Source organism: Chionomys nivalis, chromosome X (assembly GCF_950005125.1).
Source record: "Chionomys nivalis chromosome X, mChiNiv1.1, whole genome shotgun sequence".
In the NCBI taxonomy this organism is placed as follows: Eukaryota; Metazoa; Chordata; class Mammalia; order Rodentia; family Cricetidae; genus Chionomys; species Chionomys nivalis.
This window is the reverse complement of record NC_080112.1, coordinates 1972900-1988242: the sequence shown is the minus strand read 5'-3', so window position 1 is coordinate 1988242 and position 15343 is coordinate 1972900. Positions and strand designations below refer to the sequence as shown.

At 47.0% G+C, this 15343-nt stretch overlaps 2 protein-coding genes across 4 annotated transcripts in view; one reads left to right on the top strand and one right to left on the bottom strand.

The window, feature by feature from the left end:
• The window catches only part of Bcap31 (B cell receptor associated protein 31), a 41421-nt gene extending 37527 nt beyond the window's left edge, over nt 1-3894 (bottom strand). Inside the window, exons 1-3 of one of the 3 annotated variants that reach the window (XM_057759434.1) lie at nt 3807-3894; nt 2778-2830; nt 1923-2058 (exon numbers count right to left, since the gene is read on the bottom strand). In XM_057759434.1, coding sequence (XP_057615417.1) covers nt 1923-2014 — 92 coding nt within the window. In that variant the 5' untranslated portion in view covers nt 2015-2058; nt 2778-2830; nt 3807-3894. Of the gene's footprint in view, nt 1-1922; nt 2059-2777; nt 2831-3623; nt 3704-3793 lie in introns of those variants that run through there. The other 2 variants (XM_057759432.1, XM_057759433.1) reach the window with 2 other exon arrangements.
• An 83-nt stretch (nt 3895-3977) lies between these two features.
• Nucleotides 3978-15343, top strand: part of Abcd1 (ATP binding cassette subfamily D member 1) — a 31422-nt gene continuing 20056 nt past the window's right edge. The window contains exons 1-2 of the mRNA XM_057759430.1: nt 3978-5398; nt 9307-9487. Coding sequence (XP_057615413.1) covers nt 4499-5398; nt 9307-9487 — 1081 coding nt within the window. The 5' untranslated portion in view covers nt 3978-4498. The remainder of the gene's footprint in view (nt 5399-9306; nt 9488-15343) is intronic.

The window sequence follows — 15343 nt, the reverse complement described above, 5'->3', positions numbered from 1 at the left end:
TCTTTAGTAAGGGAAACTTAGTTTTTATTGTACTTTCCCTTGTAGCAGTTGAGTATTTGCCACAAACATAGTTATTCCTTTTGTCTTTCTTTTCATTTTTTTGTTCCCTGTGGCAGGGTCTTACTAAATAGGTCCCTGGCTGTCAGAGAACTTACTAGGTAGACCAGACTGTCTTTGAACTCAGAGATCCACCTGCCTCTGACTTCCTATGCTGGAATTAAAGAAGTGTGCCACTATGCCTAGTTCCTTCTGTCTTTCTAATATGTGACAATCTTTTTTTGTGTAGACACCTACCACTCTAGGTTATAAAAAGGAATCCAAACACTCCATCATTTCTATGAACAAACACTCAAGACATGGCTCTAAAAAGCCTTCAGAAGGAGTTCCATAGTACTAAAAAAATTAGCAAGTCAGGCTGATCATGGTGGCACACACCTTTAATCCCAGCACTTGGGAGGCAGAGGCAGGTAGATCTCTGTGAGTTTGAGGCCGGCCTGATCTACACTGCAAGTCCCAAGCCTACATACTGAGACCCTGTCAGCAAACCACCCTTGTCATCAAATGCAGATTTAAAAATGAACAGTTAGTTTGCTAGAAACATGACATGGCATGGTTCTGAATTTGCATTTAGTGTTTTAAGTTGGTCTTAATCAGTTCCTCCTTCCTTCTCCTTTTTTCACTTTTTTCTATGTGTTTGTATCTATATGTGGATACACGTGTGTTCTGGAGGGGCCTTAGGTATGTATGTATCTTCTCTAATCATTCTCTACTTTATTTTCTTTTTTGCAAATGTCTCACTGAACCCAGAGCTTACTGATTCAGCTAGACTGATTAGGATCCTCCTGGTTTTTGCCTCTAAAGAACTATATTACAGGAATGCGTCACCTGGTCCAGCTTTTACATAGGTGATGGGGATCAAACTCAGATCCTTATATTTGTGCAGTAAGCACTTTATTGACAAGCTATCTCCCCAGTCCTTATCATTTTCAGATAGAAGGGTCTCATGGCTAGCCTCAAATTTGGTAAGTAGCCAAAATAGACCTTGAACTCCTGATCCTGCCTTCACCTCCTGAGTGGTGGAACCAAATTAGTTGTCCTAAGCTGGGCGATGGTGGCACACGCCTTTAATCCCAGCACTCGGGAAGCAGAGGCAGGTGGATCTCTGTGAGTTTGAGACCAGCCTGGTCTACAAGAGCTAGTTCCAGGACAGGCTCCAAAACCACAGAGAAACCCTGTCTCGAAAAAACAACAACAACAAAAAAATTAGTTGTCCTAGAAAACATCCAAGACTACAGTCCTGCCAGTGTTTTGGTCTCTATATTTCCTGTAAGGTGGATGCCAATATGAGTTTTGGCAAGAATATTCCTTAGGTATTATTAACTGTGGTGATTTTATAACATATTAATTTGAATAAGGATAATGTGTTGATGTATTAAGTATAATTTAAAAATTAGTAACTAATTCACTTTTAGCAAATCTTGTTTGTTAAAAGAGAATATGGCTTCATCCTTCATAGGCTGAGTAATGTTCATGAGCCTACTAAGTATTGCCAGTAAGAGCTAGTTAGGAGGACAAAAGTCACCAAATCAACAATGAAGGCCTGTGGTGCAAGTATTGTGATTTCCACACAGCCATCCCCACAGCCCTGAGGCCTAAGGGTAGGCAAGAGAACATCAGCCACAAAACTGAAGATAGATCTTCCTTTACAAAGAGCAGAAGGCAGGGTGCACAGAAAAGGAACTGAAGAAGTAACAAGGCAAAACAGTGTGCAAGAAACAAACCAACAAACCTCCTGTCATTTTACTTGTTTCCATTTAGTCCCAATTTCAGGGTCCACCAACTCTACACACAGAAACTCTAAGGTTCAGGGTTAGACAGGCACCTTCCCCATAATGCTTGTCTTGTTGCTCTACTTGCCATACCTTTTGGGGGAAATGAAGGGAATACAGAGAAGCAACACAGCAAAGACCTCTGCGTAGAGGAAGGTGGCAACTGCAGTCCACTGTAGACTCATCCTGTGACTTAAAGGTTTCCAACAGAGAGATGGGCGTTTGTCTCCTGGTAGAGCAGAGGGAACAGGAGAAACCACATGAGCTGGGCAGTCACTGACATCTAGTTCAAGGACCTTGGAGAGGCTGGGGCTGCTACTCTTCACAACAGACTCTGGCACTCTGCTTCAGAGCTTGTGCAGCCCTGGCTGAAACTCAATAGGAATACTTGGCCGATGATGCTTCAAAGGGACTGCAAAGTTAGCCCAAGACCATGTTCTCAGCACATAGATTTATTTGGCCCCAGAGGGACAAAGGACAGGAGTTGGAGATCTAGGGAGAAGGGGTAGAGGTATTTGTCTCTCTGGGACAAAAGACTGCCTCTGTATAGAGAGACAGACATGGCCCATAGGTAAATGGCAGTAAAAGGGAAAAGGAAACCCCGTGTTAGGATGAGTTAATTCTGAATAGACATGATAATTATGGCACTTCAAAAGGGGGCTTTTGACTGTTGAACTTCAATACTTTGATAGCTATATCCTGGTATCAGCCTCAGGAAGAGGTAGTAGCCAAATAAGGGAACAGACCTTGGTGGCTAACTTTAGGAATGTAATCTAACAGTTTTTAGCAAGGAAGAGGGAATGGGAGAGGGAAAAGACCTGCCAGAGCCATGTTTGCCATGCTTGGGCCTGCGAGAGCCCCTCCAATGCTAGCCAGGCAACGAACTTCCCTTGACTGGGATAGTTACTTATGGCCCTCCAGCATGTGTGTGTTACCAAGACAATGTACCTTTGTTGATGATTCCTTTCGGGGGAGGGGGGAGTCCAAGGGACTCCTTAGACCTGTTTAACAAAAAAAAAAAAAAAAAAGTTTCTCGTAAGAACAGTACATGAACAAGGGCACCCATCAGGCTCCCTTCCCAGACCAGAAGCCTTTGATAGATGAGCTACAAGTCTTTCAGTCGCTCCTTCAGTGGGCCTGGGACTGCAATGTTCATATGTGCACCTTCTGCAAACACCACTGCCTTGGCCCCAGCGCAAGCAAGGCGGTCCATTCCAACCTCCCACGGCAACACCCGGAAGGGTCAGATAACCCAGGAGCCTCCCTCTGAAGCTGCTTTTCGGAAACTAAACAGGCCTTCCGTCTGCTCCTGCGGATGCATGAAATGTGAAGCATTAATGTGCCCTCAAAATGCCCACACACAAGAGCGACTCCTAGAGGACAGAAATCCAGGCCAAAAACAAATGCAGGTCTCTACAGAACACCTCAAAGCCTTACCCAGAGAAAGTTCCAGAACCAGAAACTCTCGCCCGAAGCCAAAGGGGACGGACCAACAGCCTTAGTACGCCACAATGCCACCCAAGTCCATCGCGCCAGGTGGCCTTCAAGGTACTGGGCCTACCTGGGCAGCTCTCTCGGATTGGGTTTCATCACTGACCCCCGCCCTCGAGCTCCGCTCCACCTGCCACCCCAACATCCCTCTACTGGACCCTGCCCTAGACTCCTAAGTCAGCCCGGATCCAGAGATTTTACAGAATCCCCAGTCTTTCTGAGACACATAGTTCCTGCCCTCATGAAGGGACTGGGGTAACCTCGGTGATCCGAGAGGCAGCCACACCCGCGGGCTCAGCTTACCGAGTTTCAGACAAGGCGTACACGCTACCGCCACTAAAACTCTCACCACCGCTCCGGCCCGCCCCTTAGCCCGCAACCGGAAACCGGAAACGCTCATCGGGCCCCGCCTACAAGCTCTTGTGAGTCCCCAAAGGCTCCGCCCGCTGCCGTTTCCCGCCCCGCCCCCAGACCTCGGGCAATTGCCTGGGTTTTCGGAGGAAGTGTCAGCTGGCTGCCGCTCGCGTCTCTGACTCTTTGGACACGCAAGGGTGGTGCTCGGAGGAGCCTTGGCGGGAAGGCTAGGGCCGCTTCTTTAGCCTACGCGGTCATCCCTTGTCTCCGTGGTCAGAGACGGGGTGGGGCCCAGCCGTTGGGCGAGTACCGGGTGGGGTGCCCCTTGCCCGAACTCCTCCTCCTGCCCCAACTCCGCCCCATTCCCCTGGGGGAAGGTGGGTGGGAATTCTGGGCCTTGGCAAAGTCACTGTAGCTTCAGCCTGGCTGCCGAGCGGACGAACCCGCCTGTTGCCCCAGGGAGGGGCGTCACAAGGCGGTGGGAGGAGAAGCAGTAAGAGGAGGTGGTGGGGAAGAGACAGCCTCTTTGCTTAAGATCTCTCGAAGCTGACCTCAGGGGCTAAGGAATTTTTATCTAGAGAGGGAAGCCTGTTTCCTCCACCTGGGCTGCCTGAAGAGGCCACGACCCTGGAGGATCCTAAGCCAACATCCAGGGGCCCCAGCACCACCCCAGGGGCCTAAAGTCTCAGGGACCACTTCAGGGTATCCAGTTGCCTAGACAACGAGCCCTGGATCAGAGCAACAGCCCTTCCAGCATCTGCCCGAACTGCAGCCTTGGGCAGTAAGTGGTACCAGACCTCAGCCTGCCCACCAGTCCAGGTGACATGCCGGTGCTTTCCACTCCACGGTCCTCGAGGGTGACCACGCTGAAGCGCACAGCTGTGGTTCTGGCACTCACAGCCTATGGAGTCCACAAAATCTACCCTCTAGTTCGGCAGTGTCTGACTCCTGCCAGGGGCCCTCAGGTGCCAGCTGGAGAGCCCACGCAAGAGGCCTCTGGGGCCACAGCAGCCAAGGCTGGCATGAACCGGGTATTCCTGCAGCGGCTCCTGGTGCTCCTGAGGCTGCTGTTCCCCCGAGTCTTATGCCGGGAAACAGGGTTGCTGGCCCTGCATTCTACTGCCCTGGTAAGCCGAACTTTCCTGTCTGTGTATGTGGCCCGCCTGGACGGCAGACTGGCCCGCTGCATTGTTCGTAAGGACCCACAGGCCTTTAGCTGGCAGCTGCTGCAGTGGCTCCTCATCGCCCTTCCTGCCACCTTCATCAACAGTGCCATCCGCTACCTAGAGGGCCAGCTGGCTCTGTCTTTCCGAAGTCGACTAGTTGCTCATGCCTATAGACTCTACTTCTCCCAGCAGACTTACTACCGAGTAAGCAACATGGATGGACGGCTTCGAAACCCTGACCAGTCTCTGACAGAGGATGTGGTAGCCTTTGCTGCCTCTATAGCCCACCTCTATTCCAACTTGACCAAGCCACTACTGGACGTGGCGGTGACCTCCTACACTCTACTTCGAGCTGCCCGCTCCAGAGGAGCTGGCACAGCCTGGCCCTCAGCCATCGCTGGCCTGGTGGTGTTCTTAACAGCCAACGTGCTTCGAGCCTTCTCTCCCAAGTTTGGAGAGCTGGTGGCAGAGGAGGCAAGGCGGAAGGGTGAACTGCGCTACATGCACTCTCGAGTGGTGGCCAACTCAGAGGAAATTGCCTTCTATGGGGGCCATGAGGTGGGGCAGATTGAAATGCTGCTTATATAGGAGAGGAGGTGGCTGGGAGACCCTTGGCAGCCAGCCATAAGCCATAGGGAAAGCCCAAGGCGTTCTCAGGCTGATGTTAAAGCTGTAAATAAGCACTGGGACAAATTTGGGGTAGACCTTGGATGGCGGTAGTCTTAAGGTGCAGAAATGGAGAAATGGCACCACTGGGTGGGAACTTCCCCGTACTGGCTGCCTGAAACCTCTAGGCTACTTCTGCTTCCTTGGTGAAATTGTCTTGGACTTGAAGCTTTGTATTCTAGTGGTTTGAGATGCTACTGGTTCAGCTCACTCCAATATTGCAGTCAACCATTCCTGTAACCAACTGGGAGAAATTAGACTCCTACCATCTGGGAGCAGGAATGGTAGGACACAGCCTGCTACCTAAAGTCTCTTACATCTGTGAGACCTTTGAAGGCCAGCGTCCAATGGAGCTAGCTGGCTGGGCTGGCTGGTATTATGGGCATGACTCAGCCCAAGCAGAGGTTAACAATCAGAGCTCAGCACAGCAGCTGCTGTGGTGTTGGTGCTCAGGGTCAAGGCTGTCAGAGCCCCAGGCATGCCTGGCTAGTGACCGACAGGCTTGGCAAGCAACCTGCTCTCCCTCCCTCCCTCCCTCTCTCCCTCCCAGGGATAGGGATGCCTGGCCTAGCTTCAGCCACTGCACGTTAGGCCTGACAAGCTCCCCCACCACGACTGTCTTTGTAGCCGCCCTTCCGCACAGATTCCAGCCACTCTGTGAGCTGGGCTGTGGCCAGGAGGGCCCTCAGACACTGGGAAAGGCAACTTGAGGCCAGTGCAAGCTTCATCCTGTGGCAGCCCCTCCCCTTCCTTATGCCTGTGGTTGCAGCTGCCTCAGGCTTATTCTGGCAGCTAGTTTCGGTTCTCTAGTGCTGGGGGCGGGGGGAGGGACACAAGCACCTATTTCATGAAGGTCTCTGTGTTTCCTGGGTCAGGTAGCCACTTGCCCCAGGACCTTGTCAGGTTGGCTGCACAACTTGTAGAGAATCAGGCTTGTCCTTGACTTTTGGAAAGGATCTGTCTCTATGGTCTACAAAAAGAGGCATTTCTGGTCCAGGTCAAGTTTCAGATTAGAAGAAAAAGTGCCTCACCCTCACTATAACCCCTCTCTCATTCTCTTCTCCAGAATACTGGGCTGCAGGGGTCTTGGCAAGCAGCCAGGCCTTGGGTGAGGCACTTGGCACAATACCCCATAGCTACACCATCAGTCTTAGCTGACAGTGCTCCCAGCTTAAGGCAGAAACCTAGATTACCAAGGTGCTTCAAGGTGGTTTACTCACTTCAGGAATGAGAGGCTGGATTTGAGGAAAACTGGGCTGTATGAGCAGGCCTAGGCAGAACGTGCAAGTGCAAAAGAAAGAGCATGGTATTTAGAAAGACTTCCTCTGTGCTAGCTTCAGGAAATAGCACATTCAACAATAGAGTTCACTTGCTGGGACACCCTTAGTCTGTTTGTTTAAACTATATGAAATGATGGTAGATTGAGTGCCTTGGTACAGGCACATGTCCCACTCTAGTAGTCCCACTGACTAATGTACTGTAGATAGGGGCCTAGATTCAAGTCATCAATTTATTACAGAAGGGAATTAACTGGCTGGCTGGCTGGCAGGCAAACAACATGGTATTATATTCTTGCTAGAATTTCAGATAGTGCATATGCAGGTTACATACACATGTATACAACCTCCTGCTTGAAAAAACAAAGTAAATCTTAAATCAGCTTCTAAATTTATAAGAATCTTGTTATCAGGCTGAGGCAGGAGGATGACTCTGAGTTCATGGACTACATAGTGAGTTTCTGGGCACATAGAGAGGCTGTCTCAAAAATAACAAAAAAGCCAGGCATGGTGGTACATACCTGTAATCCCAGCACTTGGAAAGCAGAGACAGGAAAATTGCCACAAATTTGAAGTTGGCTCTGGTCTACATAAAGAATTCCAAACCAACAGAGCTGTATAATGAAACCCAGTCACAAAAGAAAAAAAAAACTGAAGTCTGGTTCTCTAGGCCTGGGAATATAGCTCAGTGGTAGAGTGTTCACCTGGCTAGCATGCCCAAAGCTAGAATGGCCAAGGTCCTAAATTCCATCTACCATACCTCAAAACAAAATGAAAATCTGGTTCTCTTAACAGCCCAACCCATTCAGTCCACATTCCTACACTGCTTGCCACCTCTAGGCAATATGAGTTTAGGCAGGGCACATGGTCTCTTTGTTTCTGTGTACTACAATAGACGTGAGAATATACACAATGAAGTGTGTGTCAGTAAAATAGAGAAAGAAGTGAAAACACTTGACAACCAGTGCCCTGCTGGGCATGCGGTGGGAGGCAGAAAAATTTAAAACACCAGTCACCTTGCCATGAATACTTCCCAATACTTCTAGACTTCTCTGAGGTCTGTCTGACTTCAACTGCTACCAGATTTGAGCATATATTCACCTTGTTTTAGTGGGAAAATTCAGTCTAATTTTCTCACAGCAAAGAGTCCTAGGAAAGCTGGGCGGTGGTGGTGCACGCCTTTAATCCCAGCACTCGGGAGGCAGAGGCAGGCGGATCTCTGTGAGTTCGAGGCCAGCCTGGTCTACAGAGCTAGTTCCAGGACAGGCTCCAAAACCACAGAGAAACCCTGTCTTGAAAAAAAAAAGTCCTAGGAAAGTAGCAGGAGCTGGGCGGTGGTGGTGCATGTCTTTAATTCCAGCACTTGGGAGGCAGAGGCAGGCGGATCTCTGTGAGTTCGAGGCCAGCCTGGTCTACAAGAGCTAGTTCCAGGACAGGCTCCAAAACCACAGAAAAACCCTGTCTTGAAAAAAAAAAAAAAAGTCCTAGGAAAGTAGCAGGAGCTGGGCGGTGGTGGTGCATGTCTTTAATCCCAGCACTCGGGAGGCAGAGGCAGGCGGATCTCTGTGAGTTCGAGGCCAGCCTGGTCTACAGAGCTAGTTCCAGGACAGGCTCCAAAACCACAGAGAAACCCTGTCTTGAAAAAAAAAAGTCCTAGGAAAGTAGCAGGAGCTGGGCGGTGGTGGTGCATGTCTTTAATTCCAGCACTTGGGAGGCAGAGGCAGGCGGATCTCTGTGAGTTCGAGGCCAGCCTGGTCTACAAGAGCTAGTTCCAGGACAGGCTCCAAAACCACAGAAAAACCCTGTCTTGAAAAAAAAAAAAAAGTCCTAGGAAAGTAGCAGGAGCTGGGCGGTGGTGGTGCATGTCTTTAATCCCAGCACTTGGGAGGCAGAGGCAGGCGGATCTCTGTGAGTTTGAGGTCAGCCTGGTCTACAAGAGCTAGTTCCAAGATAGAAGTGTTTCACAGAGAAACCCTGTCTCAAACAATGAAAGAAAAGAAAGAAAGAAAGAAAGAAAGAAAGAAAGAAAGAAAGAAAGAAAGAAAAGAAAAGAAAGCAGGAAAGGGAGCCTGAGTAGACTAAGACCATTGACTGAATTTTATAAAATGAATAACTTTATCATTTGCTCTCCCATGCTGGCCTTTGCTTAGTTCAAGGTAAAAAAACTTGCTCATGATTTCTGGAGTAGGGAGGCATTAGGAGGGAGCCCAAAGAAATGGGGTCAGCAGATGAAAGGAAGCTGCCCTCAGGGGCCTGGATCTGCCCAGGCAGGGTACAGAGAGGGAGTGGTGAAAGATCCAACCACAGCAGTAATTGAAAGAGAGAACAGGAGCTGCCCCATAACATCAGGCAGTCCCTTATCATCACCCCTATTTGAGACTTGGCCCTACTACAAGTATAGTCCCCAATCCCTTGTTGTTATGGCCATCAAACAGCATGGTATGTATGTGGGCTGTACTTGAGGACTCACTATCACCCCCAAGGAGTTGTCCCATGACTTTTGTATATCTATTGTCCTTGCAGGTGGAGCTGGCACTACTGCAGCACTCCTATCAAGACCTGGCTTCACAGATCAACCTCATCCTGCTGGAACGCCTATGGTATGTCATGCTGGAACAGTTCCTCATGAAATATGTATGGAGTGCATCCGGCCTGCTAATGGTAGCTGTCCCCATCATTACAGCAACTGGCTATGCAGAGTCAGGTAAGAGCCAAGGATTCAGGGACTAGGGCCCAGAGCTCAGCCAGCCCACTTTCCCCTTCTATGTGGGTGCACTGAGCCTACTGGCTTTGAGATGATCAGAAGTCAGGCATTCCTCTGAGCTCTTAGCTGCCAGGTATACATCTCATGGTCCTTGGTGCCCAGAAGCCTAGCACAGGACCACAACTTAGGAACTCCACTTTTCCACCTGTGCATACCCTTTACCCACCTGTCCTCAGTTTTAATTGGAAATAAGCATAGGGTGGCTTGGTTTTTTTTCTTTCTTTTTCTTTTCTTTTCTTTTTCTTTTTTTTTTTTTTTGGCTTTGGAGCCTGTCCTGGAACTAGCTCTGTAGACCAGGCTGGTCTCGAACTCACAGAAATCCGCCTGCCTCTGCCTCCCAAGTGCTGGGATTAAAGGCATGCGCCACCACCGCCCGGCCCATAGGGTGGCTTGGGTAAGCCCTTTCATGACCCAGCCTTTGTTATTTCCAACAAATGGTTCTCACAAATGCCAATGGTAGACAGATGCCTTTGTACAGAGTAGGAAGCCTGCCCTGCCTGTCATTTTGGTGGTGGTCAGGTTGTCTTTATTTCTGTTTGTTCCTTTACAGGTTTGTAGTTTATTCATTCACCTTTCAGAGATTGCCCTTGAAAAGGTGAACATATATTCTTGAAAACCTCCTTAGATTAATTAATAGCTCTCTTCCTCCTAAGCCTTAGACTAGTTTACCTGGAGAAGCAACCCCCATGACACTTGTTAGTACAACCCAGCCTTAATTTTAGTTTTGTGGGTTATTTTTCTTTTTGTTTTGTTTATGTGTTTTGATTTTTGAGAGGTCTCTTATAGCTCAGCATAACCTTGAACTCAGTATGTAACTGAGTATGACTGTGAATTGTTGATCCTCCTACCCATTTCCTGAGTTCTGGGGATTACTAGTGAGTACCAGAACACCTGACCTATCATGTGCTTTCATTCTCTGTTATGGCTTTGTGTGATGTATGTAAACTCACCCACATGGATACTGATTTCTCTGCTCAGTATTCCCTTCCTTCAGTCATCCCTCCCAATAGACATTTTCAGAAGTTCACTCTTTCTTTTTCTGGTTTGTTTTGATTTGAAATGGAGTCTCTCTTTATAGCCCAGATGACCCTTGAACTTGGCCATCCTCCTGTCTCAGCCTCCCCTGTGCTGGGATTACACTTAGCCTGGCTAAGCTAAAATATTCTTTCAGTAAGGGGATCTGATGTCCTCTTCTGGCTTCTGCAGGCACCAGGCATGCACTTGGTACACAAACATACATGGAGGCAAAACATACATATACATAAAATTTAAAAAAATATTTAAAAAAGAAAACCATGCATATTTGAAGAAAATACAAGTTTGATACAGGAAAAGCAGAATTCCATACCTAAACATAGTTCACTAAAGCTGAGGAATACAAAAGAGAAAGAAATGGGTATCATCTTTTCTTTTGTTTTTGTTTTTTATTTTTCAAGCCCTGGCTGTCCTGGAACTAGCTCTGTAGACAAAGCTGGCCTCAAACTCAGAGATCTGCCTACCTCTGCCTCCTGAATGCTGGGATTAAGGGTGTGTGCCACCACCACCCAGCTTCATGGGGTCTTTTTCACTTAGCTTGTCTGAAAATATCTTTCACTCTTTTTATCTTTTACTCTTATTCCTGAACTAATTAGGTTAAGCATAAAAATTTAGTGGAAAGTTAATTTATTCCAGTCATTTGACAAAATTTCATTGTCTTCTCCCTTCTTGCATAGCTATTAAATTTTCTTTGTGAATTTAATTATAAATACCATGCATTTTCTCTATAGATACCTTTATCATTTTCTTTCTCTTTTGTATTCCTCAGCTTTAGTGAACTATGTTTAGCTATGGGATTCTACTTTTCATGTATCAAACTTGTATTTTCTTCAAATATGCATGGTTTTCTTTTTTAAATATTTTTTTTTAATTTTATGTATATGTGTGTTTTGCCTCCATGTATGTTTGTGTACCAAGTGCATGCCTGGTGCCTGCAGAAGCCAGAAGAGGGCATCAGATCCCCTAGAACTGGAGTTACAGACAGTTGTAAGCTCCAAACCTAGGTCTTCTGTAAGAGCAATGTCTTAGTCACTGTTCTATGGCTATGAAGAAACACCTTGATCAAGGCAACTTATAAAAGAAAGCATTTAATTGGGGGCTTGCTTATAGTTTCAGAAGATGAGTCCATGACCATCATGATGGAGAACATGGAATCAGACAAGCAGGCATGGCACTGAACAGTAGCTGAGAACTTACACATTACCCACAAATTGGAGGCAGAGAGCCAGAGAGATTGAACCTGTCATGGTGGGCTTTTGAAACTCAAAGCCCACCCTCACCTGTTATGCCCAAGTTTCTGATCCCCAAATGAATTTATGGAGCTGGATTTCTGACGCAAATTACATGAGGGTTTTTTAATAATATTCGAGCTCGGGTTTGGACTATACCTCCACCACACCCACTTCCCTCACCCGCAGTGGGTTAGCAAAGTACAGCCCTGAACTTGGGGAAGGGGAAAAGGGGCAAACTTTTAAAGGGGATAGTCAGGGGAGTTCCAAGTCCTGTCATTTTAGGATTGGGTGAGGAGTACATAAGATAGTTTCTGAACCCATTGGTCAGTTTGGGGGCACAAAAACCTAACAAAGAGCCATTAATAACTGACAAGGTATCTTCAAAGACAGGATGCCTCCCAAGAACATCTGGACCTCATTAAATTTTATGGCCCTGCTCCCTATCATTTTAATTGGCCATTTTTAGGGTATCTATTCAAATTTCTCTTATGGCAGCACATTTCTGGAGCCAGGGTCAAGAAGGCTCAGTTATTTACCAGGTGGCCTTTAGGGAAAACGGAATCCCTGTAAAATTAAGGCTTAATTAAATCTTTGGTCTTGCACACCCTCCTTAACATATCTCCTCCAAAAGGCCATACTTCCTAATTCTTTCTTTCTTTTCTTTTTTTTTTTTTTTGGTTTTTCGAGACAGGGTTTCTCTGTAGTTTTGGAGCCTGTCCTGGAACTAGCTCTTGTAGACCAGGCTGGTCTCGAACTCACAGAGATCCACCTGCCTCTGCCTCCCAAGTGCTGGGATTAAAGGCGTGGGCCACCACCGCCCGGCACTTCCTAATTCTTTCAAAAAGTTTCAACTGAGGACCAAGCATTCAGAAATATGAGCCTATTGGGCCCATGCTTATTCAAACCATCAAAAGCATTAACTGTTCTTAACCACTGAGCCATATTTAGGCTTTTCAGCTTCTCAGTCTTCCTTTTTCCTCAGTAATTCTCCAGGTCACCTGTTGTTTTTCTTTATCATGTCCAACTTGAATATTTTAAATAATTTAACTATTGCCAGGCGGTGGTGGCGCACTCCTTTAATCCCAGCACCCGGGAGGCAGAGGCAGGTAGATCACTGTGAGTTCGAGACCAGCCTAGTCTACAAGAGCTAGTTCCAGGACAGGCTCCAAAGCTACAGAGAAACCCTGTCTCGAAAAACAAAAACAAAAAAAAAATTTAACTATTTCTGGCTACCTTTATGTGCTATGCCTTATTGCTCTCCCAAGTACTGCCTCTCTGTATAGGTCACTTGTTTGTGGGATTTCTCTCCTTCACCTTTTACATTGAGCTGGATGAGGGTGGAGATGTGGCAAGTGCTGTTCCTGGTACTTCAAAGAAAGCCTTGAAGGAAGACACTTTACCACTGGGGATGATTTTAGATAAGCTTTGTTTTGCTGTCCTGTAATGGTAGCCCCAGGACTGGAAAAGGGGTGTGGCTGCAATATCTTGTTTACTCCTCCTGCCAAGCCTAAACTCCAAAGGTCCTAGAACAGTCTGCTTCTAGAAAGCGCTAGCAGCTCTCCTAATGTCCTGGCCACAAAGAATTGTAGACCCTGTTCTTGCATTCTTGCATAGCTATTAAATTTGTCTCACTGACAAAGAAAAAGGAGGGCTAATGTCTCAGCTGCCTACTGTAGTTATGTCTTTGAAGACAGTAGAAAGGGCAATATTTAGACTTAGCTCACCACATCCTTAGCACATTAATTTACCCTTCCCCATTTCCTGGGCCAAACCCCAAAGACATCCATCCTGTTCCCTTTCAGACTTTTCAGAGCTGACTCTTTATACCTTTTCCTCCTCCCTGACCAGCCCCAACCATTAATCCACTTGAGGGTCATATATGTCCTGGTTACCTCTTCCCACAGCGTTAGCCCCAGAGTCCTGATCCTTTCCAGGGCTTTATTATTTATCCACTTATCCAGCCCTTCATTATTTATCCATCTGCACCCAAGGGCCCATAGAGATGGCTTCCTCCATGTTCCCCACCATCATTTCCAGGTTTCATGTGTAAAAACCTTGTTCTGAGGCTGGCAAGATAGCTAGCAGGTAAAGATGCTTGCCCTGAAAATCTGGTGATTTGATTAGTTTCTGGTGCCCACACAAAAGTGGAAAGAGGAGAGATGGATGGCTTAGTAGTTAAGAGCACTGGCTGCTCTTCCAGAGGACCTGGGTTCAATTCCCAGCACCTATATGGCAACTCACAACTGTTGGTAACTCCTGTTCCATCCAGGGGCTCCAACAGCCTCACACATACATAAATGCAGACAAAACATCAATGCACATGAAATAAAAAGAGAGAATTTTTTTTTTTCTTTTTCAGGACAGGGTTTCTCTGTGGTTTTGGAGCTTGTCCTGGAACTACCTCTTGTAGACCAGGCTGGTCTCGAACTCACAAAGATCCGCCTGCCTCTGCCTCCCGAGTGCTGGGATTAAAGGCGTGTGCCACCACCGCCCGGCAGAGAAATTGTTTTTCAAAAAGCAGAAAGACAAGCCAGGTGGTAGTGGTGCACACCTTTAATCCCAGGACTCAGGAGGCAGAAGCACCCAGATCTCTGTTACATAGAGAAACCCTGTCTTGAAAAACCAAAAAAAGGACTGGAGAGATGGCTCAGTGGTTAAGAGCATTGCCTGCTCTTCCAAAGGTCCTGAGTTCAATTCCCGGCAACCACATGGTGGTGGCTCACAACCATCTGTAATGAGGTCTGGTGCCCTCTTCTGGTCTGCATACATACACACAGACAGAATATTGTATATATAATAAATAAATATTTTTTTAAAAAAAGAAAAACCAAAAAAAAAAAAAAGGTGGAAACTGGGTGGTGGTGGCACATGCCTTTAATCAAAGCACTGGGGGAGCAGAAACAGGTGAATCTCTGTGAGTTCACGGCCAGCTTTGTCGACAGAGCAAGTTCCAGGACAGGTTCCAAAGCTACAGAGAAACTCTATCTCAAAAAAAAAAAAAAAAAAAAAAAAAGTGAAAAGAGAGAACCCATTCTACAAAGTTGTACTCCCACCCACACATGTATGCTGTTATACATGTGAGCCCACATATTACATATATATACACATACTACTATTAATAATAATTTATTAAAGCCTTACTCTTATGTGGGCCGCAAGGTCATGAAAGTCAAAACTGTCAACTAAGGAGACTTTAAAGGCGTGACTATGGGATGTAAACTGACCAAAAATGCAGCTTTAGACAGGAGTGATTCTTTTTTTTTTTCCATTTTTAAAATTTTTTTTATTAAAAATTTCCGCCTCCTCCCCGCCTCCCTTTTCCCTCCCCCCTCCCCCCATGCCCCACTCCTCTCCCCCTCCCTCTCCAGTCCAAAGAGCAGTCAGGGTTCCCTGCCCTGTGGGCAGTCCAAGGTCCTCCCTGCTCCATCCAGGTCTAGGAAGGTGAGCATCCAAACCGGCTAGGCTCACACAAAGCCAGTACGTGCAGTAGGATCAAAACCCAGTGCCATTGTCCTTGGCTTCTCAGCAG